The 24,923-nt window shown below is 38.4% G+C and overlaps 1 protein-coding gene across 1 annotated transcript in view; it reads left to right on the forward strand.

Annotated features, from left to right (window-relative positions):
- Window positions 1-24,923, forward strand: part of LOC106552449 (cholesterol transporter ABCA5) — a 59,771-nt gene that overhangs the window by 16,084 nt on the left and 18,764 nt on the right. Inside the window, exons 10-27 of the mRNA XM_087710203.1 lie at window positions 1,127-1,274; window positions 3,519-3,687; window positions 4,509-4,567; window positions 4,823-4,933; window positions 5,261-5,436; window positions 6,025-6,144; window positions 11,296-11,434; window positions 11,527-11,617; window positions 13,241-13,380; window positions 15,974-16,093; window positions 17,286-17,487; window positions 18,775-18,947; window positions 19,451-19,581; window positions 19,788-19,925; window positions 20,232-20,345; window positions 21,491-21,661; window positions 23,963-24,076; window positions 24,569-24,703. Coding sequence (XP_087566329.1) covers window positions 1,127-1,274; window positions 3,519-3,687; window positions 4,509-4,567; window positions 4,823-4,933; window positions 5,261-5,436; window positions 6,025-6,144; window positions 11,296-11,434; window positions 11,527-11,617; window positions 13,241-13,380; window positions 15,974-16,093; window positions 17,286-17,487; window positions 18,775-18,947; window positions 19,451-19,581; window positions 19,788-19,925; window positions 20,232-20,345; window positions 21,491-21,661; window positions 23,963-24,076; window positions 24,569-24,703 — 2,451 coding nt within the window. The remainder of the gene's footprint in view (window positions 1-1,126; window positions 1,275-3,518; window positions 3,688-4,508; window positions 4,568-4,822; window positions 4,934-5,260; window positions 5,437-6,024; window positions 6,145-11,295; window positions 11,435-11,526; window positions 11,618-13,240; window positions 13,381-15,973; window positions 16,094-17,285; window positions 17,488-18,774; window positions 18,948-19,450; window positions 19,582-19,787; window positions 19,926-20,231; window positions 20,346-21,490; window positions 21,662-23,962; window positions 24,077-24,568; window positions 24,704-24,923) is intronic.

Here is a 24,923-nt window from a genome sequence, read left to right on the forward strand (position 1 = left end):
ATACATGTCGCATACATCCTTGATTCAAACATTCAGCAAATGTAATACTTGTTTTTTAATGGATTTATCAATTCAAATGGGTATTTTATTTTTAAAATGAGGATGTCTTGTTAACCTTGAAAGCTGTGCACTAATTCCATCTTAATTAAAATTGGCATATAAATTTGTGGGTTGGCATTTGATTTCAACAAAAAGAACTAATCTCATATAAGCTTTCATTCTATACTGTATGTGTAGCATTACCATAGTGAATATACTGTTCAATGGTTTGTATACGTTAGTATCGCCTTGGACCTAAGCATAGTTTTTCATGAGTTTTAATATTCACTTTTGATATAAATGCCACTTTCAGTCAGCTTCGTTTTGCTATAAATTCAAGCTGCAAAAATCCTTTTTCCTGCTATTCCCTCTTGGCAAGAAAATTTTGTACTCTGTTTTTCTTTCTGCTTAAAGTACATTTTATGTGCCAGAACTTTGATATTAAACCATATATTGGTTTCTCTGGAGAAATTGCTTTTTCCAGCATACTTCTATAGCAGAATGCAGTTGCAGTGGGATGAAACACAGGAGGGAGAATTAGCATAAGTTGTGAAATTACAATCATAGGTTATCTGTGGGAGGGAAAGGGGCCAAGGGATACAACACATGTCATGATATCTTGATGGAAATCTTATAACTAGCCTCTTGCATCCAATATCAGGACGCACATACAAAAGGATGGGATTTGTATTAGAACATCACAATGCATATTTCAACCATGTTTTGTTATCAAAATAGTAGTAGGTGTCTGTGGGTGCAGCCTTTAGTGTAAAATAAAAAAGATGTAAAATATATAGCCTCTTTATTACGTATTTCTACATTCCCCAACATTCCTTTTTGCTGCTTTGGCCACAAATTTCTGTTGTATTGCTAGCTGCAAACCAGAAATGAAGGCTTAGAGAGGAGAAAACCTAATAAATATAGAGGTCTGATTTTCTGAGCATTAATTAGCTTATAGCTGCTGGTTCCAATCTGAATTGAGCTTGGGGGAGATTTCCCTCTCATTATTCTCTGATAATTAGAGTTCTGTAACTCTTAACTTTTCGTTAACATTTTAATGCCATGGCACTTTCACATTGGCTTGCAGGTTATACATCTGGAAGATTATGAACAAGGAGCTGTTTTCTCACATATAACCCATGGTCCTTATCCACTAATTATTACTTTTACGCTATTGGCTCTTGATAGCATGCTGTATCTACTCCTAGGGATTTACTTTGATCAGGTGATTCCAGGTATGTTTATTACAACTGGAAAAGAATGTAAATGGTGAGATATATTCAATAACTGTTCACAGTGGTGTATTAAGGCTCACTGGTGCCCTAAGCCTGACAAATCTTGTTGCCCCTCACCTTTGTATATATTGTACAAATCTTCATTGGTTTTTTTCTTTCTCAACTTTGTGGTGCCTCCTTTGGGCCTGGTGCCCTAAGCACATGCTTAATCTGCTTAATGGTTAATACACCACTGACCATTCAGATACAGTGCTTAAGAAGTAATTTTGAATCTGAAACTTAGTCTTAGTGAGAGAAAGCATCCAAGAAGTTTAACATTCCACAACATTCATATGTTACAGAAGCTCAGAAAGAAGGCATTACATATAGTCCTTGACTTACAAACATAATGGAGCCTGCTCATTCATTAGCGTTTATAAATTGTGATGGTCGTAAAGCAGATCATCATATGACTGATCCAATTTTGCAACATTTTGGGGGGTGGCAGTTGTTAAGCCAATGCCACAGTTGTTAAGGGAACCCATTGTTCACTCTGGGATATTTTTGCCGAAAACCAGAATTAAATGGCATTTTTCAGCAAAATATGACTGCAGGATGCTGTAAACCAGGGATGTCAAAGTCAAGGACCGGGGGCCAGATGCATCCCGCGGGGTACTTAGATCTGGCCTACGGGGCCATCCTGGAAACAGCAAAGGACTGGCCCATGGTGCTTCTGTCAGCGAAAACAGAGTTTGTGAGTGCTGCGTGTGGCCCCACTGAGCTCTGTTTTTGCTGGCAGAGGGTTGCAGGAGACTGTCGCAGTCAAAAATGAAGTTTGGGAGCCCATTTTTGCTGGCAGAGGTCTCAAGCCCCCACCCCCAACACGAGTGACATCAAGCTGGCCATGCCCACCCTGGCCCCTTGAGTTCAAACACAATCCTGATGCGGCCCTCAATGAAATCAAGTTTGACACCCCTGCTGTAAACCGCTGTAAAGGTAGGTTGGTTGCCAAGCACCAGAAATGCAATCATGTGACTGTTGGGAGGTGGGCAGCTGTCAGAACTTCTTAAGTGGGTTGTAAGTATATTTTGGGGTGGTCTATGATAATGTCAGATGATCACTAAGTGATCATTTGCAAGTTGAGGACTATTTACATACACAGTGAACTAATTTGCCACGGTGGTGCAGTGGTTAGAGTGCAATAGTGCAGGCTACTTCAGCTGACTGCCTCCAATTTGGCAGTTCAAATCTCACCAGGCTGAAGGTTGACTCAGCCTTCCATCCTTCCGAGGAGGGTAAAATGAGGACCCAGATTGTTGGGGGCAATATGCTGACTCCATAAACCACTTGGAGAGTGTTGTAAAGCACTGTAAAGTGATATATAAGTGCTATTGCAAATTTACAAATTGTGCTAAGCCATGGTATATTAAACCCTAATTGTTGTATAAACTAAAATTGACTGAGATTGCACAATATGCCCTAACCCATAGCTTTCACATCACAATCCATGGCTTCATATCATGCAATCAAAAATAAATCATGTTATGGTTTCATTGTGTAAATCTAGCCAAATAGGAAACAAATTTTTATGCAGCAGGATAAACGTTCAAATGTATATTTCAAGATAACAGTTTATGGGCTGCATAAGGCAATATAGAGTCACACTACATAAATTATATAGGCATGTGAGTAGTTGTACATGCTCTCTGCCTACATTTTTCTCTCATAAAGACTGAGTGCCATACCTCTAATTGACAAATGGAGAAAATCACTTCAGGCGCATGTGAATCTGGAACTCCAGTCATAAATCATCTATCTAGCTCAGGATCAAATGAAGATATACCTCATTCAGGGTTAACCATTTTAAATAATTTCTTGTGCATTTGCTAAGCACTGAAATAAATCTGAGCATTAAAATAACATCAGTTGATAACTAAATTGACTATGTTTGCTGGCAAGCCTTGACAGTATATACTTTGCTTTCTTAGTTTGTCTTAAATAGGAACAACATTTTCAAATTACTTTTATACTTGATCTTACTTAAAAGTATTAGTTTTTCAAAGTTAAAAAAGGAATAAATTTGCGAAAAGAGAGAGTAGTGCTCAAAAATGAAATGGTGCAAGCTAGTGGGAGAAATGTGGGCTTGATCAATTGGAGCATTTCTTTTCATTGTTGCATACATAGTTTAAAACCACCTTTTTGAACTGCCTCAGTACTCCAAAATATTAAATATTTACCCTTTATATATGTGTACTTTAATTCCAGGGGCATATGGATTGCGACGGAGTTTTTTCTTCTTTTTAAAGCCCTCATTTTGGATTAAAAAACCAAGAAATTATGAAGAATTGTATGAGAGCTGTAGTAATGAAAACCTAGATTTCAATCAGGTCATTGAACCAATACCTTCTGAATTTAGGGGAAAAGAAGCTATCAGGTATGACGGATTAATTTTGAGTAAATTAAAATGATTAAATTTAAATCCACAATGCCAATTAATACGTATTTTGTATCTAAGAAAAATAACAGGGTAATTTGTTTGTGCAGTCACAAATAAAGAGCAACTTTGGTTGAATACATTTTTTCTTTTTAAGGTTCAGGAATGTGGAAAATAATTATCATCTGCCATTTAAATATTATATGATAATTTTCATATATAAGTATTCTTTACTCTGCCTTGTGAAGTTATTTTGTGTGTGTTCTTTATAGGGATGTGGTGATTTATAGCCCAAGGGAAAACAATCCATATTGGATGTTGGTTGGCATTGGTTTCCATACCCTTTTACTACAACACCATAAAAAGCATTTCTATGTCAGCCGTCAAGGTAGACCAGCTCAAGAAAGAGACTTCCTTGCATGTCTTGTCTCATCTCATCTTGTGTCAAAAATGCAGGAACTAGAAAATAGAAAATTATTAGTTTAAATTTGAAAAGATTAAAACTTTAATAAAAAACATAAATTTATATAGTTCTAACCCAACACCGGGCCACATTGATGGCATGGGTATTTCCAAGCAGCAAATCTTCTGTGTACATGTTGGTCCCAGGAGGAACTGTAAAAGTTGGATAATTGTTTGAGTAGTGCCACATTCTCAGTAAATACCCTTGTTCACTGGGAGAAACCTCCATTTTTCCATGTTGTCTTTAGTTCGGGCCCAAACCAGCTAAACATCATGCATGTAAAAACTACAATGTACTCTGATTTCTAAAAAAATTGTATCTGTTCGGAAAAATTGCATCTGCCTGTCTTTTTTTTCAGAATCAGCCATATTGGGAAATCCTTTGTTAAAAAGGATGAAATTGTGGAAGCTTTGAAAAGTAAGAGTGTTTAATTTTTTGTAATCTGACATTGGAATTCTTGCACTTTGTTAACAGTGATGTAGGCGAATAACTCTTAACAATCATGATTTGTTACTTCTTCAATAACTTTAATTATATTCAGCATATGCTAATGTATGCTACTTAAGGGTCAAAATGTTCTTTCAATGACATTCTAAATGTTTATGATGGGACTAGTAGCAATGCTTACTGATATATATATAATCCCCCTACTAATTATTATTTTTTAAATAGATTTATCCTTTGACATATATGAAGGTCAGATCACAGCATTGCTTGGACACAGTGGAACAGGCAAAACAACTTTGATGAATATTCTTTGTGGATTGTGTCCACCATCTGATGGTATATATTGTTAAAATGTTTTCATTTTTCTTTTTTATGCCCACTTTAAAATCTTGGCTATTAAAATCCTCTTTGTTGTTTTATACATATGTAAAATAGTTAAGATAGAATGTCCCATTCCTCTTTGATGTATGTATAAATTGTGTACAAGGTGTCAAATATGAATACATAAAGTTTCATTTGGATTTCCTGAGCAATCTATTATAGCAGACGACTCTTTCTCTCTATTAGTTTTTAATGTATTATGATAGCTATACCTATTTCACTGTATTCTGTCTGTTATTAGCCATATGATTATTTCCTCTCTTCATTATTTTTATAAATTAGGCTTTGCGTCAATATATGGATATCAAGTTTCTGAAATAGATGAAATGCTAGATGTAAGAAAGATAATGGGAGTTTGCCAACAGATAGATATTTTTTTTGATGTATTAACTGTGGAAGAAAATTTATCAATTATTGCCTCTGTTAAAGGCATACCTCCCAACGATTTAATACAAGAGGTGAGTCAGTTAAATACCCCTTATATTCCATGCCCAGTGTTATAATTTTGATAAAATAAAATTACCAATAATGTTTTTTTGCAGCAAGACTATAATCCATCATAGCATTCATCAAGATGAAGCACATTAAAATATATTATTTTTGAAAAAGTTATCATACATATACCCAGATTAGTAAATGATTAATTTCATAATATTTTATTATATTTTAAGAAACTATAAACTAAGGACACCATAAGAAAATATATTTGATCAAACCAAATGCTCCTAAAAATCCTTGTTTTTAATGAGTTTTATATCTATGCTTATTTGTGTACATACATACGTGTCTAAGCTTTGCATTTCAAAATCTCTTCCAATGAATCTCATTTGACAGAGCTGTTCAGCTGATTGCTGGGTGAGAGAAGGTGTGGCACTATTATGAGTGTTTTTAATGTTTTCAATTTTAAACTGCCCAGCATCTAGACTGAATTGGGTGGTATACAAGCTTGTATTAATAAACACAATAATGCATAATATTTTATTATTATAACACACAATTAATATCTATTAAACATAATTAAAGCCCTTTCTGCTGGATTTTGTAAGGTTCAGAACGTTTTATTAGACTTGGATATGCAGTTCTTTAAAGATAATCAAGCAAAAACCTTGAGTGGAGGCCAGAAAAGGAAGCTATCAGTTGGATTTGCAGTTCTTGGAGATCCAAAGGTAAATGCCAAAAAAACAAAACATTTATTTTTCCCCCCAGTTCTCTTGTATCTGTACAATAGCCAAGTATTTGTAAAATTAATTTCATTGCAAAATTATAATTTCCAATGACCATATTTATTTATTTAATCAATTTATATCTGCCCATCTCACATATAGAATGTGATTATGGGAGGCTTACAGTAAAAATAAATGAAATTCATATGATACAACAAATCAAATACATAGCAGCCATAGAAATTATAATTTATAAGGTGAAAACAGATCACTTTCAGTGATTGCCTAGCTTGTAATCTTTGGTCAATTCTGATAACTGAATGATGACAGGTGCCTGTCTTTTACTAGCAACATGTCAAAATATTGAAATTGCTACCTGGGCCAATTAGCATGTTAACTAATGTGTTTACAGCAATATTATAGTTTTTCTGAGGAAGATTAATTTTTTAAATGTTATGCTATTATGTGGATTTCAGTGATGTGCAGTGAGGTTTATGGCTGGTGAGGCAGTCCTCTCCCCCTACAACCCACTGACTAAAGCATTTTCTTTTGCCCGCCTGAGCTCTGACAGGTGGGCGAAAGAAAGTGCTTTAGTCAGTGGGATGTCGGGGGAGAGGAGAGAATGCCTGAGCATTCTCTCTCCCGGCACCCCACTGATTAAGGTGCTTTCTTTTGCATGCAGCAGAGCTCAGGAGGGCGAAAGAAAGCGCTTTAGTCAGTGGGATGTCAGGGGAGAGGAGAAAATGCCTGAGCATTCTCTCCTCTCCCCCAGCACCCCACTGATTAAAGCACTTTCTTTCGCACGCAGAGCAGAGCTCAAGGTGGGCGAAAGAAAACGCTTTAGTCAGTGAAGCACTTTCTTTCGCCCGCCTGAGCTTGCTTTCTCTACCTTGCTTTCTCTACAGGTGTTTAAGGTTCAATGTAGTTTTATTGAGGCAAGGAAGCTACATATTGCTTTCCCCAACTCTCTGCTCTCAAGAGAGGACTCATTTCAGCTCTCTCCCACGGGGAAGATGAGTGGTCACCCAACTGTATTCAGGGCAACAGATTTGGACAACAGAGCGCCCTTCTCAGGGTTGCAAGGATGACCCGGCTCCTTTAAAAATTTGCAGTGTTCATTGAGAAGTTGAAACCAGCATCTCCGAGGCTCTCAGGAAAGGAGAGGCGATATTAGGGCTGAAGTGAAAAGAGCACTCCAGCTCTTAAAAGTCAAGGAATTATAGGACCACGGAAAAAAGGAATTTTCAGAATCAGGTGCTTGTAGGAAACCAGCTATAGACAGGCTGGTGTTTTGTCCAGGAAAACCCTGACTGGCTCCTGTATTATGGGAAGTAGGGTTTGTGGAATCCAACAGGATCCATAGCTGGCTTAGCCCTATAGAAAAGGCGGGCTATAGGGTGCAATTCACGAAGAAGCTCTGCTCAGCCAGCGGGGGAGACTGTGTGGTGGGCGAGGGATCTCGCCCGGGGGACAGGAGTCCCCACTACGCTGCAGCCACCGGCCCGCCTCTTCCCTTTGGCTTAGCCACCTGGGCCAATAACAGGCACTTCAGCTCTGCATTGGACTGGGTCACTAACCACTCGTTGGAAAGCGCTTTCTGTGGCAGGGCAGGAAGCCTGCAGGGGAGGGGACAGCGGCTGCTCAGCTTCGTTCCTTTGCCGGGCGGTTAAGAAAAAAACCCTCCCTCTATTCACGGGTGTTGACCAGCAGCTCGCCTCAGAATGGCCAGGCGTGAAGGAAGAAGGGGCGAGGAAAGGCTCTGGCTGGAAGGAAGACAGCCTCTCCCCCCCCACACACAACCAAGGGGCTGAGGGAAGGGTGATGCCTGGTATCCCAAGCAAGGGCAACAAACCCATTTTCTTGAAGAGCGGCTTTCTGAGGCAGTGGCATCTTTGGTGCCGCACCTAGCAGCGCGCCCTCTCCTGCCTCTCCCTCTTCTCCTGCAGAAACTTTGGGTTCTCATCTGCATTGAGGTGGAGCGCCTTTACTGCGGAAAGTTCAGCCGCTCTCCGAGCAAAACCGTGGCCGAAGAGGTTGTGGCATCTCCGGCTTCTACACCAGAAAGAGGAAGCTTTTCCACGTGCTTTTTCCAGGCAACGCCCGCATCTGGGAAGCGCAGCGCCACCACACCCACCCTCTCCCAAGTCCCCATGCGAGACAAAGCAGCCCGCTGGGCTTCTCAGTCCACCTTCCAATGCTGCCCACCTGCCGGGGAAGAAAGTGCCGCCTCTGGGCAAGCGGCAACCCGCCAGCTCGCCTGAACTCCCCGCCTCTGGGCAAAAGAAAGTGGCAGCCCGCCAGCAGAGGCGGGCAAAAGACCCGCCTCTGCTGGCGGGCTGCCGTGGACACAGAGGAAGAAAGCTGGCGGGCTGCCCACCCTGCCTCTCCCACCTTCCCTCTCTTCCCTCTCAAACAAACTCACAAATTGAGAGAGAGAGTTTGTTTGAATGAAGAAACAAACACATGCACGCGCGCACACACACACACACACACATACACACAAATTACTTACAGATTGCATTAATTTTGAATTTCTCCCCCTCCCTCCAACCCACATACCTTTTCCAGCTGTTTCACAATCACAGAGGATTTCAACTCTGCTCTTGCCTGCCATCATGAAAATGTAAAAATGTAAAAGGAAAAAGGCAAAAGCTGCTGAGATCAGGCTGGGCTAGTTGCTGCCAGAGTCCCAATGGATGACTCTGCTTAACTGTTTAAAAAAGCCTCTAAAATAACGCCCTCTACAGGAGGAGGCAAGAGAATCACGTGCCTCATCTACATAAGGAATTTTTCGGCTTTTAACCTTGCTTAACTCTGCTCAAGTGATCATAAAGTCAGACTAAATGAGGCACGTGGTTCTCCCGCCTCCTCCTATAGAGGGCACTGCTTTTTTAAACAATTAAGCACTAAGCAGAGTCATCCACTGTGACTCTGGCAGCAACTACCTCAGCCTTTTTCCTTTTACATTATTTGTTCTTTTCATGATGACAGTGGTGAGGCTCTGCCTCCCCTGCCTCCCCTGCCTCCACGTCACTGGTGTATATGTATGTTTGTATGTGTGTAGTCTTACACGGGAAAAGACCTGAATACAAGTATGTATGTGTGTATGTAAGTGTGTGTGTGTTTGTGTATGTATGTATGTACATACATATACATACACACACACACAAACACACACACATATAGATATACATACATACATACATACATACATACATACATACATACTGTATGTGTATGCATATATATGAAATCTCTCTCTACCCCCACCCCCCTTCCTCTTATTTTGCTTCTCTACTAGTTTAGGTAGTTAGGTAATTTAGTTGGTTAAACTACCATGCTTAGCTTAGTACATTTTTCTCTCAAAATTTACTCAGATTATTACATTACGTTACTTCAGCAATACGTATGAAAGGCTGGAATGGGGCAAGTTGCTACGGTCAACTTGTGTGGCCAACTTGCTGCGGGACAACTCACCATGGGACAATTCAACAATTCAATTTAATTATTTAAAATAATTTTTATTTTTATCATTCATATTTCATTTTGTACCTCCTTTTGCATCCTTTCTTTAATTATTCTTTTCCCCAATTTCTTTAATATTAGTGTAACTCTTGTCCCATAGCGAGCTGTGATGGGTTGGCTGTGATGTTTTGTCCAGACCCATCAGAGACATGCTAATCAGACATATTTAGAAATAGATCAATTGATTGAATAAACTAAAAAATACAGTGCCTAGAAATCAGTTTCATTTTTGCCCTATTTCAACTCCATGGAGAAATTCCACATTAGCATTGATTATGGTTCTGAAAAGAATAATAGCGCCATGAGGAACTCATGGCACTATGAGCTCCTCTGGTATTGACTGGAGATTGTCCTGATACTGAAATATTCAGAGGAAGCCAAAAACCTAAATGGGAATAGAAATGGAAATATTTGCATCATTTGATTTGTGTTGTTTTGAGACTGCTTCCAAAATTCTCAGATTCCTTTCCAGGGAATCTTGGATTGAATAATCAACAGATAGTCAATAGTCAGCAGATGTGGAACTAATAATATTGTAATTAGAGGGAGACAGGTGGGAGTTGCCAGTTGCTTTCATGGGTCAGAAAGATAGGAAACACAGAATCAGGAGAATTATCTAATGAAAAGATGTCATAGCCTGTAGTTTGCTCTGAATACCTTGTGAGCCAAAGTACCTCAGTCTGGAAAAGGTGACTTTCTGCTACAACCACAGGGCTGCAGAAGCAATGTAAATCTTAGGTGTTTTGCCCACAGTAAAAATATTTTGTTAGAAATGTTGTAAAGTTATTCTAGTTTAAACTGTAGAAGTCATAACAGATAGTCCTCAACTTACAACCATTTGCTTAGTGACCATACAACAGCACTGAAAAAAGTGCCTTATGACTGTTTTTCAGATTTACAACCATTGCAACAGTGCCATGGTCACATGATCAAAATTTGGACACTTGGCAATTACAGTAGCATGTATTTATGACAGTTGTATTAGTCCAGGGTCCAGGCATGAAATCGACTTACCTTTGCTACCGGTTCGATACGGGGAGCTCGCATGCAGTGCTTCTGCACATGTGCAGAACCTTCTGGGCATATGCAGCGCATCCGTGATGATGTCTTGGCAGATGGGCGGAGTCTCTCGCCACCACTACTACAAGTTCGCCCGAACCGGGACGAACTGGCAGAATATCACCTCTGCCAGGGTCATGTGGTTATCTTTTCCTTCTGACAAAGTCAGTGAGGATGCCAGATTCTTAACAATCACTTAACAATTGTAGCAAAAAAGGTCATAAAATGGGGCAACATTCACCTAACGACTATCTTGCTTAGCAACAGAAGTTTTGGACTCAATGGCGATCAGAAGTTGAGGACTACTCTACTTAGCGTGATTTCTATTGTGAATTCCAAATTATGAGTTTTAACTTTGGATGACATTAATTTATAAAACTTCTGTTTTACTTTGCTCATTGCTTTCTTGTAATGGTTATATCCTTATCACTTATAATTTTGTGATCATGTCACATATGTTTTGATAGAAAGTAGTAATAAAGTTAATGAAGAATATTTATGCTGTGTTAAAAATGATGACTTAATGATAAGTGTGTGTGTATGTGTGTTTACTTATATTTATTTATTTAGGTATTGCTGTTAGATGAGCCAACAACTGGTATGGACCCATGCTCACGGCAAACCGTTTGGAACCTCTTGAAAAACAGAAAAGCCAATTCTGTGACAGTATTCAGTACCCATTTCATGGACGAAGCAGACATTGTTGCAGGCATGTTGAGAGATATGTAGCCCATGAATATTCCTTTGATGTTTATTGTCTAAAAAAGAATAACTGAAGATTCCATGTACTCCTGTTTCTAGATCGTAAAGCTGTGATTTCCCGCGGAATGCTGAAATGTCTTGGCTCCTCTCTCTTCCTTAAGACAAAATGGGGAATTGGCTATCGTTTGAGGTATTATTAGCTTCACTGCCTATTTCAAATACATTACTTTTACCTAAACTTTATAAAGTGTTTCTGAACCATCGTAATTTTATTTCACAAAAGAGAGGATTGAAGTGTAGAAGGAGTGTGAGTTACTTAACAATTTGTTATTTTGAATAGCAAGCCTAATAAAAAAGGTAGATTGTAACGCAGCCTGAGGACCCAAAATAGTGGGCAGTCTGTAAACATTTTAAATAATTAAAATGAAAACACCTTGTATTTTACATAGCTTTTATATATTTTAAAAGCTTTACATGCTATTTTCTTGGCTACAAGTATGAAGTAGCTGCCATTGTACGTACTGTACATATAACAGTAAAATTATCTGAATAAATTTATTAAATATTCAAGTAATCAAACATGAATAGATCAGAACTTATCTGCCTTCTTGAAGTTTAACATTTCTTTACTAGTTCTATAAAGGAATGTTTGTAGTTAAAAAAAATAATGCACACCTTTCACTACAATGATATTAAAACAAAAACAGTAGAGGAAAACCAGACTTGAAATTTTGGGCTTAGACAACTTAGAACTACGCCCCCTTAGTCTGACCTAAGCATAGTACATAAAATTATCCGCTGCAATGTCCTACCTGTCAATTACTACTTCAGTCAGTTTCAACCGCAACAATACATGAGCACACAATAGATACAAATTCAAGGTAAACCGCGCCAAACTCGATTGCAGAAAATACGACTTCAGCAACAGAGTACTCAATGCCTGGAATGCACTACCTGACTCTGTTGTTAGTTCCTCAAACCCCCACAACTTTAACGTTAGGCTATCTACTGTCGACCTCACCCCATTCCTTAGAGGTCTGTAAGGGGCGTGCATAAGCGTACCAATGTGCCTACCATCTCTGTCCTAATGTTTCTTTTTATTTCTATCCATTTCATATATCCAAAATCATGTTTATAAATAAAATAAAAATAAATAAAATATATTGTTAGGAGCCTTCAAACAGATTTGCTATAATGAAGAAAAGAACATTTTTCACAGATCCTGGCCATGAACCTCCAGCGCTCCATTTGTAGCAGTTTAACACTTTATTTATTTATTAAACTCATAAGTGACTGGGCGGCTTACAACATTTAAAAATCCAGGACAGAAAACTCCACAAAAACCCTATCTCATCCCCCCAATGTCAGCGGCAACCCAATCAAATCACTTGGTCATCTCCATTTCCATTTTGAAATCCCCAGGACTGCTGACAAAACCACATTTTTAGTCTTTTGGGAAAGTGTCAAGATACAGGTCAGCTGTACCTCCAGGGAAATGATGTTCCAGAGAAAAAGGGCCACCCACAAGAAACTTCAACACATTTACTATTGATCCTATCTATCAGGACCAAGAACCAAGAACAACGCATGGAGTTACTTCTTAATATTTTTCTTTGTTGTTGTTCACTTGTACACAAAATCTTGCTAGACTAAAGCAATTAGATAGCACAACTATCGATATACTGTATGAACTACTAAGGAGGATCCTGGTACACATTCTCTATTATAATCTTGCTTGTTATGTTTAAAAATAATGAGATCCATGATATAGCAATAATGCTTTTATCCCTGCTGTGTATTTGATCTTCTTTAGTATGCAGATAGACAGGTACTGTAACACAGAAGGTACAGCGTTCTTGATCAGGCAGCATATCCCTGGAGCCAGTCTGTTGAAGGAGACTGAAGAGCAACTCGTCTATGCCTTACCGTATAAAGATACAGACAGATTTTCAGGTACAGCTTTTCTCTTTTTCTCCACTGAAAATTGGATGTTGAAATCTGAGGCAACAATTGGCTGGGCTGGCCATATCAGCAAGCACCACAGTAGCTGCTGCGTGTTTTGAAACAGGAGCAATCGGGGAGAATGCTGATACAGTTGTGAGGGGTAGCTGTGGTCGATGAGTTGTATGAATGGGGTGCATACATTCCTTGACTATGAGAATTGCTAAGGATTGATAGGCGGTGGAAGGGGGGGAGAGAAGGCAAATAACATTAGATTTGGGGACAATCTAATTAACCTGGGGACTTTCTGTTTATTGTTCTTCGTTCTTTCTTTGCACACCTGGAGCCCAACAGTTCCAGTTAAAGTAAACAATTGTCTATTTCTTATCTGTATTGTGCTCCATTCTTCTGAATTTGAACAAAAATACCCAGTTTATGTACACTATCTTAACCCTGGACTGCCCAAGTAATGCTTCCAACGTCTTGTTTCAGTCTGGAGATTGTGTGAGTCTGTATGGAAAGAAACAGACTAGAATCACTCCTAGAAAGATTCTCACTCCAGAAATTTTCCATTATTAGTCCTGAATGGGGTAGTAGTTCCACATTCAGGACCAATGAACAGTCTGTGGTTTTCTTCAACTTGCAGCTCCTGCTCAAAGAGCAGGTGGCAGCTGTGATTAAGAAGGACTTTGAAGGGATTCATTTCAGGTACCATCTGTGCCCATTCCTAGATTAGAAGATTCTAGACAGTCACTAAAGCCTTAATCACCTCAGAGTCGAGTGTTGCAATGAACCATGCATGATGCTTTTAAGGACCACTCAGAAGTTGCATCCAGCCCGGAATGCAGTCATATGATCATAGTACATTATGAAGCAATGGATTCCACTGCTTCACAACATGCAGTTCACAGTTCATTGTAACAGTTGCCACTTAGAAAATCCTCCACGACATATTTCATATATGTCCAATAGTTTCTGCCCATCATGTGAAGCCAGGCAGAGTAGCCATATCCTAGGTCCCTTTGATTAAACAATGTTACTTTCAGGCACAAGTAACCGGACCTACACATGTAATATTCAACCACATTACTTTATTATATTCTGTCTATAACAGTGCTAGCTAACCTTTTTGTGGTTGTGTGCTGAAAGTGTGTGCACATGCACACAACAGCCTGTGTGCCCACCCACACCCATAATGCACAACCCCCCATGTGCCTCCCCGTGCTCCCTCTCCCCCATGCATGTGCATGACCTCCCCCCACAGTTTTGGGCCTAGAGGCCTCCCTGCAGCCCCATAGGAGCAAAACCATGCCGTGGGGGAGGCATTCCCCCCGTGCATATGCGGCAGAGACCAAAAAAATCAGCTGACTGGCAGGAGGTGCGCTCACATGTATAGTGGAGCTGAGCTGGGGTGACAGCTCGCATGCCCGCAGAGAGGGCTCTGCGTGCCATAAGTTTACCATCAAGGGTCTATAATAAGGAATCCACCCAGACTACCAGCCTTAGCCTGAGAAGAGATAGATAATGTTTTATAGAACTTAAGAGAGTAGGAGGTCAGTTCTGGACCTCTTGTGGCTGCACAAGACTAATACTGCACTTAAGGCTCCTTCTCTGCATGGCTGTGTGTTTCCCAACTGTTACTTGACAGGATCCAGGAAACACACCTTTTCAGTAATAGCAATCCCCACTGGAACAGCAATCCCCCCCTGCCCCAAGGTTCATATGATGAATACCTTTGTGATATTCAAGAAGTCTTTGAAAATAATAGTTGTTCTCCTACCCTTGATTTGGGAGAGTACTGAGCCCCTACATGGTATTATATCCTTGAAGAACTGCATTTTCTGATTGCATATGATTTCTGTTTCCTTTTGTTGCATTTTTTTAAAAAATATTAGATAGTCCTCAAAACTCCTAATTTGGAATTCACACTAAGTACAGTAGTCCTCGATTTATGACCACAACTGAGCCCAAAATTTTCATTACTGAGCAAGTCAGTGTTAAGCTACAGCTGTTAAGGGAATCATATCATTCATTAAGTTAGTAGCATGGTTATAAAGTCAATCTGGTTTCCCCATTGATTTTGCTTATCAGAAAGTCACAAAAGATGATTACATGATCCTGGGCAACCGTCATAAATGTGAGCCAGTTGCCAAGCATTTGAATTTTGATCAAGTGACTATGGGAATATTGCAATGGTCGTATGTGTGAAAAATGGCCACGTCACTTTTTTCAATGCACTTGGAATGTTCACTAAATGAATGGTTGTAAGTCGAGGACTACCTGTAAGACCTTCCGAGTCTTATAGAATTAGCCCAACTATAAATCTAATCAATATATAATCTGAAAAGGCATTCAACAGCACTCTTGCTACTTTTATATGGAAGGAAGGAAGAGGAAGGAAGGGGGGAAGAGGAAGAAGGAATAAGGGGGGTAGGGAGGGAGGAATTAATGAAGGAAGGAAGCAAGGAGTGGAAGAAGGAAGAAAGAAGGGGAGGTAGGGAAGAAAAGGGAAGGAAGAAAGGAGAGAAGAGAGGAATGAAGAAAAGTGCTCCAATTTTTTTTATTTTTATTTTTGAAATAATTCTTCCTCTTCCACTCTCTCTAGCACTCTTTGCTGATCTAGATACTCATTCCCATTTGGGTGTTATTTCTTATGGCCTTTCTACCTCAACTTTAGAAGATGTGTTCTTCAAACTGGAAGTTGAAGCAGAAACTGACCAACGGGGTAAGAATTAGTTATATAACTTCATGTGGTACTTATCATATGATGAATTAATTAAAACCATATTTCTTATTTGTAATTTGGAGACTTCTGTACAAAAATCACATTCTTTAAAAAAATTATAGTACAAGATGATGAAAACTCCAAGAAAATAGTAATATATTTATTTCTAAGAACTGTGCCTTAAAGAGTATATGTATGTGGATGTGGATTTTTTTTCTCCCATGAATAGTGATGATGTTCTCAAAAAATATTGTTGAGCATTTGCTGATATATTTAATTTAATTTAATTATGAAATGTTGCTAACAATGTGATGCCAAGAGTTACCGTATTTTCACCCATATAACCCGCCCACGCAAATAACCCGCCCACGCAAATAACCCGCGGGTTTTCCGGATCGTGTAAAATATTTTCCGTATACCCCGCCCACGCATATAACCCGCGACGAGTAAGAGAGAAGGGAAACAGATGAGATGGGGGGGGAAGAAACGGAGAAACAAGCCTGCGCAAGCTGGGGAAGAGGAAAGGAACGGAGGAGAAGGAAACAGCTGAGATCGGGGTGGGGGAAGAAACGGAGAAACAAGCCTGCGCAAGCTGGGGAAGAGGAAAGGAACGGAGGAGAAGGAAACAGCTGAGATCGGGGTGGGGGAAGAAACGGAGAAACAAGCCTGCGCAAGCTGGGGAAGAGGAAAGGAACGGAGGAGAAGGAAACAGCTGAGATCAGGGTGGGGGAAGAAACGGAGAAACAAGCCTGCGCAAGCTGGGGAAGAGGAAAGGAACGGAGGAGAAGGAAACAGCTGAGATCGGGGTGGGGGAAGAAACGGAGAAACAAGCCTGCGCAAGCTGGGGAAGAGGAAAGGAACGGAGGAGAAGGAAACAGCTGAGATCGGGGTGGGGGAAGAAACGGAGAAACAAGCCTGCGCAAGCTGGGGAAGAGGAAAGGAACGGAGGAGAAGGAAACAGCTGAGATCGGGGTGGGGGAAGAAACGGAGAAAGAAGCCTGTGCAAGCCTCCGATCATGTAAAATATCTTCTGTATACCCCGCCCACGCATATAACCCGCAGGGGGGCGCTGTGCATGTAAAAACCGCATATAACCCGCGGGTTATATGGGTGAAAATACGGTATAGAGCTAGCAGGAAAAGATAAATTTATAAACATTTTTTTTATTTTTTATTTTTCCTTTATTTCCTAGATTTTGGTGTTTTTAACTTAGAGCAAGCTGAAGACAAAATGAATAGGAATTCTGTTGATGATCTAGAGCAAAGTCTGTTAATGCTATCTAGGAGAAAATCTTGTGCGATAAGCAATAAATCTCTTTGGAGAAAGCAGGCCCTTGTTATTGCAAAGGTTCATTTTCACAGTTTTAATCGTGACATTAAATCAATATCAGAAGTGTAAGTATCTTCAATTGAGTTTCCTCCACATTTTGGAAAGTTTAATTGATATGAAAAATAGAAATAAGAAACTTTGTTCTTAATTGGTTGATCATGCTAGTTCCCAAAATTATAAAAAAAATGTCCTGTCTGGAATTAAATGTAACTTGTTGAAAATAACAATACAATTTGTGATTTTAAATATAGGAAATTTCTCTCTTGAGGATTTACATCAGTGAAAAACTGAGTTGATGGGTAAACCTGAAGCAGTAATTTTTAATACTAATAAGCTGAGCAACACAGGTTGCTTACTTTGGAATTTTAAATACCCAGAAGCTGGAAAAAAAGAAAGGCTAATTAGTGATAAAAGAAATTGATGTCAGTTCTCACAACAGTCTTAAGAGATATCAGTAATGTGGTAATGAACTTTCATTTTAATGGATAACTATTAATATACATTAACAGTGACAATAAAGTTATTCTATTCTATTCCATTCCATTCCATTGGTGATATTTATATAAATCCAATTTTATCCAGAGATTATTTTTGGACTATACATGTAGACCAGCATTCATATCTAATGTTTAGTCTGTACAAACTGTACTACTATGATTCATGCTTAACTTATAAATCTTAAGCAATTTTCTAAAATAAGAAAACTTTTAAAATTGTAGGAGTAGAAAACTCTTGTAAGATCTTATGCATATATTGCATATTTAGAATGTTTTACTCACTAGTAAGAGAACTTCTCAAGAGAACATATTTGTAAGCTTATTGGACCTCCATAATTTATTTATTTTTTTAAAATTAAGGACTTTGCTAATTTATTTTTGCAACTAAAAGTGTAACTTTTCTAAGATGATATAATTACACTTTTATGTCTTTTTCTCTTATTTACTCTCCTAGTCTTGTAAACTGTTCTTTCTCTGCCTTTATTCGATCATGAACTTTTATTTCATTGAAAAAATTCTTCATTGCTCACTTCATTTATTTATTTTTGTCTCCCATTGTTCATACTTAATTTTCCTTCTGTGTATGATTTTCAAAAATACCTCAGATGAAATTAAGATTATTTAAATTTTTATTTTTCTGAAAAAGTACAAAATCAGAATTATTTACTATTCAGCAATGATGCATTCAGGCATGTTTAGTATACATTTGTACTTAGCAAATTTAATTCAGATGGATTGGGCGATTTTCTTAATAGAAAAAAAAATCAACTCCAGATAGATGTTAGTCCACTTTTACTCTAAAGGACAGTAATTCTTTAATGTAATTTGACTCAACTTTATTTTTTTCTCTTAAAGGTTAGCACTGTTCCTAGTATTTCTTTGTGTTGAGATTTTTATGTTTCACGTGTATCAAGAATACTTGAAAAATGCTGTGGCTCCTATCAAACTCTCTCCAGATTTATACTTTCTTAAACCAAATGAGACTTATCATAAATACAAAACCAGCCTTCTTATTCAAAACTCCACTAGTAAGTAATAAAAAGTACCAATATTTTTTCCAGTTTTTTTCTTCTACTCCTTTTCATTTCTATTATTATTTCTTTTATTCATTAAACATGAAACTCAGTCAAGTGAACATTTAAATATTATTGTTGTTGTTGTTGTTGTTGTTATAATATAATATACACACTATAAATCAACTGAAAAAATATTTTCCATACATGGCTGAGATGCTTAGTCTCAGCCTGAATTTTTCAATTTATTGAAATTAGAGCGAGCAATTTTTGCAGCCAAATGTTTCTCTTTTTCCTGATAGCCAAGGCTCTAGAAGAGCTGTGTTGCTGAAGTGATAGACTTCCCTGTTGTAACTGCAGTTCCATACATTCAATGAGAATATATATGAAGAACTGTTTTTTTCCGTGGCATGAATGGGGAAGTGCAATGTAACCATTACGTTCATTTGAATGTAGAGCGAGATTATTGACAAAGACTTGTTAATGATCACTGTCTTCCTTTATTCATTACCTTCTAGGTATAAACATTGATGACATGATCATAAACCCACTTCAGAGCCAGAATATACTGACAGAAATGTTCAATGGCAGTGATTACGTATCAATTTCTCCTCACAATGCAGCATTAAATGTAGTTCATGTAAACAAGGTGAGAAGATATATAACTTATATTTCGCAGCTGGTAACACACGGCCTTTAACAGTTTATTTAGAACATAAGTTTTGCCAAAAAGCAGTAATTCCATCCAACACGCTATTTAGTTTGGATTTAGTTTTGTTTTAACGAGGGCAAAGCTAATATGTGTTGCTGCTTTGGATTTGTAGCTAATAAGTTAAATCTTTATTGCTTTTGCAGAGCTATGTCCTTAAAGCTGCTTTTAACCGAACCATGCTACATTCTTTACCTCTTATGATGAATATCATTAGCAATTTGTACCTACACAACTTAAATGTAACTGAAAACATCCATGTCTGGATTAGCTCTTTCATTCAAGTAAGTAAATGAAAACTCAAATTCTGATATAGTAAAATAAAATGATAGAAAGTAGTACTACTTTCTGTAGAAACAGATGTTTAAGACAAGTTGCATTTCTCCTGCATTGTCTATTTGTACAATTTGTGAGTCACAAGATGAAACACAGCCAATTTGCCATTTCCCTTGGTCTTCTAGTGCTTCTTGTTTTCTCATTTCCAGACAAGCTAGAATAAAAAATATTGAACCAGTCATAAACATCTGAAAGTAAATTATGTGTCATTTAAGTTTCATCTCTTTTCTATTACAAACATCTTTATCTTTCAGGAAATTACTGATAGAAGTTTCATAATGGTGATGATTGTTCAATGTTTGACAGTAGGTGTTACCATGACTGGATTGCCTTCATATTTTACTATGGAGAATGCAGAAAATCATAGGGTAACTTTACGTTAAATCATTAAAAAAAAAACACATGAAGCAACAAAAAATCCATGTATTAGTCTAAAGCAGTGGGCCCCAACCTTTCTGGCTTGGAAGACTAGCAGCGGGGTGGGTGGGTGGTGGTTTTGGGCAAGTGGCAAGTGAGTACACTCGCTTGCACAAATAGAGCTGTGAGAACACCCACCACTCATGCAGGTGAAGCTACGCACACCCTCACCTGCTGTTTGTGCAGCCTGGTTCCATGGTCTAAAGCATGATTTGTCTGCCCACATTTATATTCAATGTATAAAAGATGTTGGGTAAATATTTGAATTTATTTCAATATTTGAATATATTTTAGTTTGAAACTCATACATTATTTTAAAAATCATTCCCTGCTTCTATTACTGTTCCCACTCTTTGGAACAACTTCCCCCTTGAAATGTGGTTAGCTTAAACCTGCCTGCATTTTGGAAAGGGTCAAAGACCTGTCATTTTTCTCCAGATATTGAATATGAAAATAGGATGTCTGACTGGATGAGTTCCCCCACCCAGTAGTTATGAATTTATATGCTACTCCTCTGTGTTTTTCATATTTCAATTTTAATGTACCTTTAATTGATGATGTAAGCCGCTTTGAGTCATGTTCTGAGTAGGGTGGCTATATAAATTAATTAAATCAATCAATCAATATTTAACCATATTTATAATACAAAGTAGAGCAAGTAGCATATATCTATGCCTGAGATCAACTTGAATAAAAAGGCCAATTTAATTCATTCTCCCTCTCCCTCCCCCCCTCTCACACACACACAAATAAAAAGGGCAAGCTAGATCAGCAGTTAAAGCAGAGACATGCAACTCAAATTAGACCAAAAGTTGGGCGTATTAAGGGCTACAATCAAAAGGGGCAGAGTCACCTTGAAAAAAATGTTAAAAACTAAGAACAAGCAAATATTTAAACTGATTAAATTATATACATTGGATTATTTAACAATGTGTTTTAGCACACACATGTATTTAGTTATTCCTGTCCTGGCTAAACTGATTCTTGAGTTTAAAAGCAAACAAAAAGAACCCCATTAAAAACTGTGATTACAATTGTTAGATTTCTTCCAATATGCTGTATCAAATACTCATTTTAACCTATTTATTTTTTGCAGATTAAAGCTTATACTCAGCTTAAGTTGTCTGGCCTTTATCCATCTGCTTATTGGTGTGGACAAGCATTAGTCGACATTCCTTTATATTACACTATTATTCTTGTCATGACGGGGATCTTATTTGGTGTTTATCATGAAATCATTTTTTCCCCAATGAAGATTTTTGCTGTAGTAAGTCTTCCTACGTTCAAACAATTGTTCTTTGGCTTTTCTTCAGTTCATTTCCACTTACTGATAATAAACTCAGGTCTTGTATTATTTTGTACTCCTAAACCAGGGGTATCAAACTCAATTTCATTGCAGGCTGCATTAGGGGTGTGTTTGACCTCGGTGGGCCGGTGTGTGTGTGTGTGTGTGTGTGTGTGTGTGTGTGTGTGTGTGTGTCCGGCCAGGGGACCTGGCAATGGTGAGCGTGGCAGGGTGTGGGCATGGTAGGCATTACACAGGACTCTTGTCAGGGGCACCTGTATAGCCCAAGTGCTAAAGCAGGACTTCCCTGAGACACTCACTCTCATTATAATCTTTCTCCTTCCTTCCTTCCTTCCTTCCTTCCTTCCTTCCTTCCTTCCTTCCTTCCTTCCTTCCTTCCTTCCTTCCTTCCTTCCTTCCTTCCTTCCTTTCTTCCTTCCTTAAGACTCGAGCCTGAGGTGAATTCAGTCTAACTTTATTGCAGTAACTAACAGTCAAGAACAGAACAATGAACGAACAACAGAGCCCACATGACAGCTATTAATACTTGACAGCTGTCAGGTGGGTAGCCAATCGGCTGCGCTTGTTTCTCCCGCCGGCCGGCAGCCGCACCAGAGCCAATCAGGAGCCTCGAGCTCTGGCTGCGGCTGCTGGCTGTGTTGGGAGGATGCAACACATTCATTCATTCATTCATTCATTCATTCATTCATTCATTCATTCATTCATTCCCTCCTTTTCTTCTTTTTCCTTCCCTCTTCATTATCCTGTTTTTTCCTTCGCCTCTTTCCTTACTTATCCTTCCTTGTTCTTTTCCCATCTTCTCATCTTTTTCTTTGTCTTTCCTCTTTCCCTTTCTCCTTTCCTGTCCCTTCTTGCATGCTCAAATGCAAAAGGGGAAACATTTCTCCTTTTGTTTTGTTTTTAGTTTGTTTTGATAGCCCTCTGCCAGCGAAAACACCCCCGTTTTCAGCCTGGACGGCCTCCTGTAGCCCTCTGCTAGCAAAAACGGAGCTCATTGGCCCACATACAGTCTCCCACACCCCGTTTTTGGCCTGAACGGCCTGCAACCCTCTGCCAGGAAAAATTGAGCCTCCCCCCCACCTCTGTTTTTGCTAGCAGAGGCATTGCGGGCCAATCCTTTGCTGTTTCCGGGCCAGTCCTGTGGGCCAGTTCTAAGCACCCTGCAGGCCAGATCTGACCCGCAGGCCTTGAGTTTGACACCCCTGTCCAGATCCTCCCTTTTTAAAAATGTCCATCCCTGGTAAATGCCCATCCCTTGAAGAGCATCTGGAAGCCCCAGTTAGTGCAAAATTCAGTGGCCCACATGGTTTTATGCAGACCCCGGTATGCACATGTATCACTTCTACTGCAAGAGCTGAATTGGTTGCCGATCTGCTTCCGGTTGCAAATCAAGGTGCTAGTTGTTACCTTTAAAGCCCTTCATGGCTTGGGACCAGGTTATCTGAGGGATCGTCCCTTGCCAGTCACATCTACCCGACTCGTCAGAGCATGAAGGCAAGGAATGTTGTGGGTCCCATCCCCTAGGGAGATACACCTGGTGGGACCCATAAGAAGAGCCTTCTCCATGGTGGCTCCCTCTCTCTGGAACATCATTTCCCCAGAGATTAGAATGGCCTCCACTCTAATACTCTTCCAGAAAGCACTGAAGACCTGATTCTGCCAGTGGGCCTCGGGAACCCAGAGCAGGATGGAGCCCATTAAATGGCTTGTGTGGTCTGTTGCCGGAGTGGGAGGTGGGGGGTGATTTTGTTATATTGTTAACTTACTTGATTCTTTTGTTAGTTTTTATTATTTTAAATGTGGTTTTATATTCTGTAAGCCACCTTGCAATTGCTCTGGGTGAATAGGCAGCAATATAAATTCAATAAATAAATAAATAAATAAAACAAAAGATGTTGAATCTCTTAAATTCTAATAATTTTAAATACGAAATATCCTGTCTTAAGCTTGAAACAATTGTATTGAATGAAAATCTATTGATTCATATTCAAAACAAGTTGTTGCAATTATTCTGGATGTCTTTTTCACATACAAAGTGCTCCCAAACGATCAAAATATCCTGTTTCAAATGCAATATTTCATTCAGAAAATATTAATCTGAACTTTAAAAAAGTTACAAATTTGAAACAATACTGAATTCAAGACATTTTACACAATTCTTAATGGCTTCAGCTTCTTACTATATTTATCTTGTAGGATAATTTAAAAAAAAATAAAAACGTGTAAAATTACATATTAATGAATGTATTTCTTTTCTTGCAGGCTTTTTGCATTATAGGCTATGTACCTTCAGTAATTCTGTTCCATTATGTTGTCTCTTTCACTTTTAAAAGTATACAAAACACCAAAGAATTTTGGTCATTCATTTTTCCAACTGTGAGTAAAGAGGCAGAGCCTAATTTGTTTTTTTCATTTATTCAAAATTCTAATTATGTTTCTCTGTTTATGTGTACAGCTTCACATTGGAATATACATGAGTTCAGCTTTTAAAAAAAAATTAAATCATGTATGCCTTTATTCTTATTTAGTTTGCGGTAAACATTATGTATATCTGTCTATTTTCTCTGAGCTTCATTTATTACAATGAATCAAATCATTGTTGTCTAAGTTATAATGTCCAGTTTAGGTGTTGCATAATGTACCATCCCAGTCCTTGAAGTTCTTTATCTACTCTGGGGAACACACAACTCTGTCTTAACAAACCATGATAAAGTTGTTAAAGCAGCTATGAGTTTTGTAAGAATCAGAAGATGCTCTGAAGATATTCCCAACTGTCTCAGCATTAACGTAGAACATCACAGGGACAAGAACTCTAGTTTGATATTTCCCCATAAATTTTATTATGATTCTATTTGTTCTTTCTTTCAGGTAGCTTTGATCTGTATTATTGTTACGGATGTTGCATTTATAAAATGGTATACAGCAGCCATTATAATTCACATGTCCTTTTGTATCTTCATTCCAATCTACCCTCTTATTGGCTGCCTGATTACTTTATTAGAGGTAAGTTTACAATAGACTAAATTCAATATTCATAATTCTAGTGTGCCAAAGAGCACTATACATTTAAATTTCAAAATATATTACATATTTTAAAACTTGTGATAAACAACCATAATATGTCTTCAAAACAGCAATTTCCGTACAATTGAGACAGGGAGAATGCTTTATCCAAATTTCAGCTTTAAGTTAAATTAGGACCGTTACGAGTTCTGACTGCTTC

Source organism: Thamnophis sirtalis, unplaced genomic scaffold, assembly GCF_051295495.1.
Source record: "Thamnophis sirtalis isolate CommonGarterSnake01/CBP01778 unplaced genomic scaffold, rThaSir2_p1.2 scaffold_3, whole genome shotgun sequence".
Classification (NCBI taxonomy): Eukaryota; Metazoa; Chordata; class Lepidosauria; order Squamata; family Natricidae; genus Thamnophis; species Thamnophis sirtalis.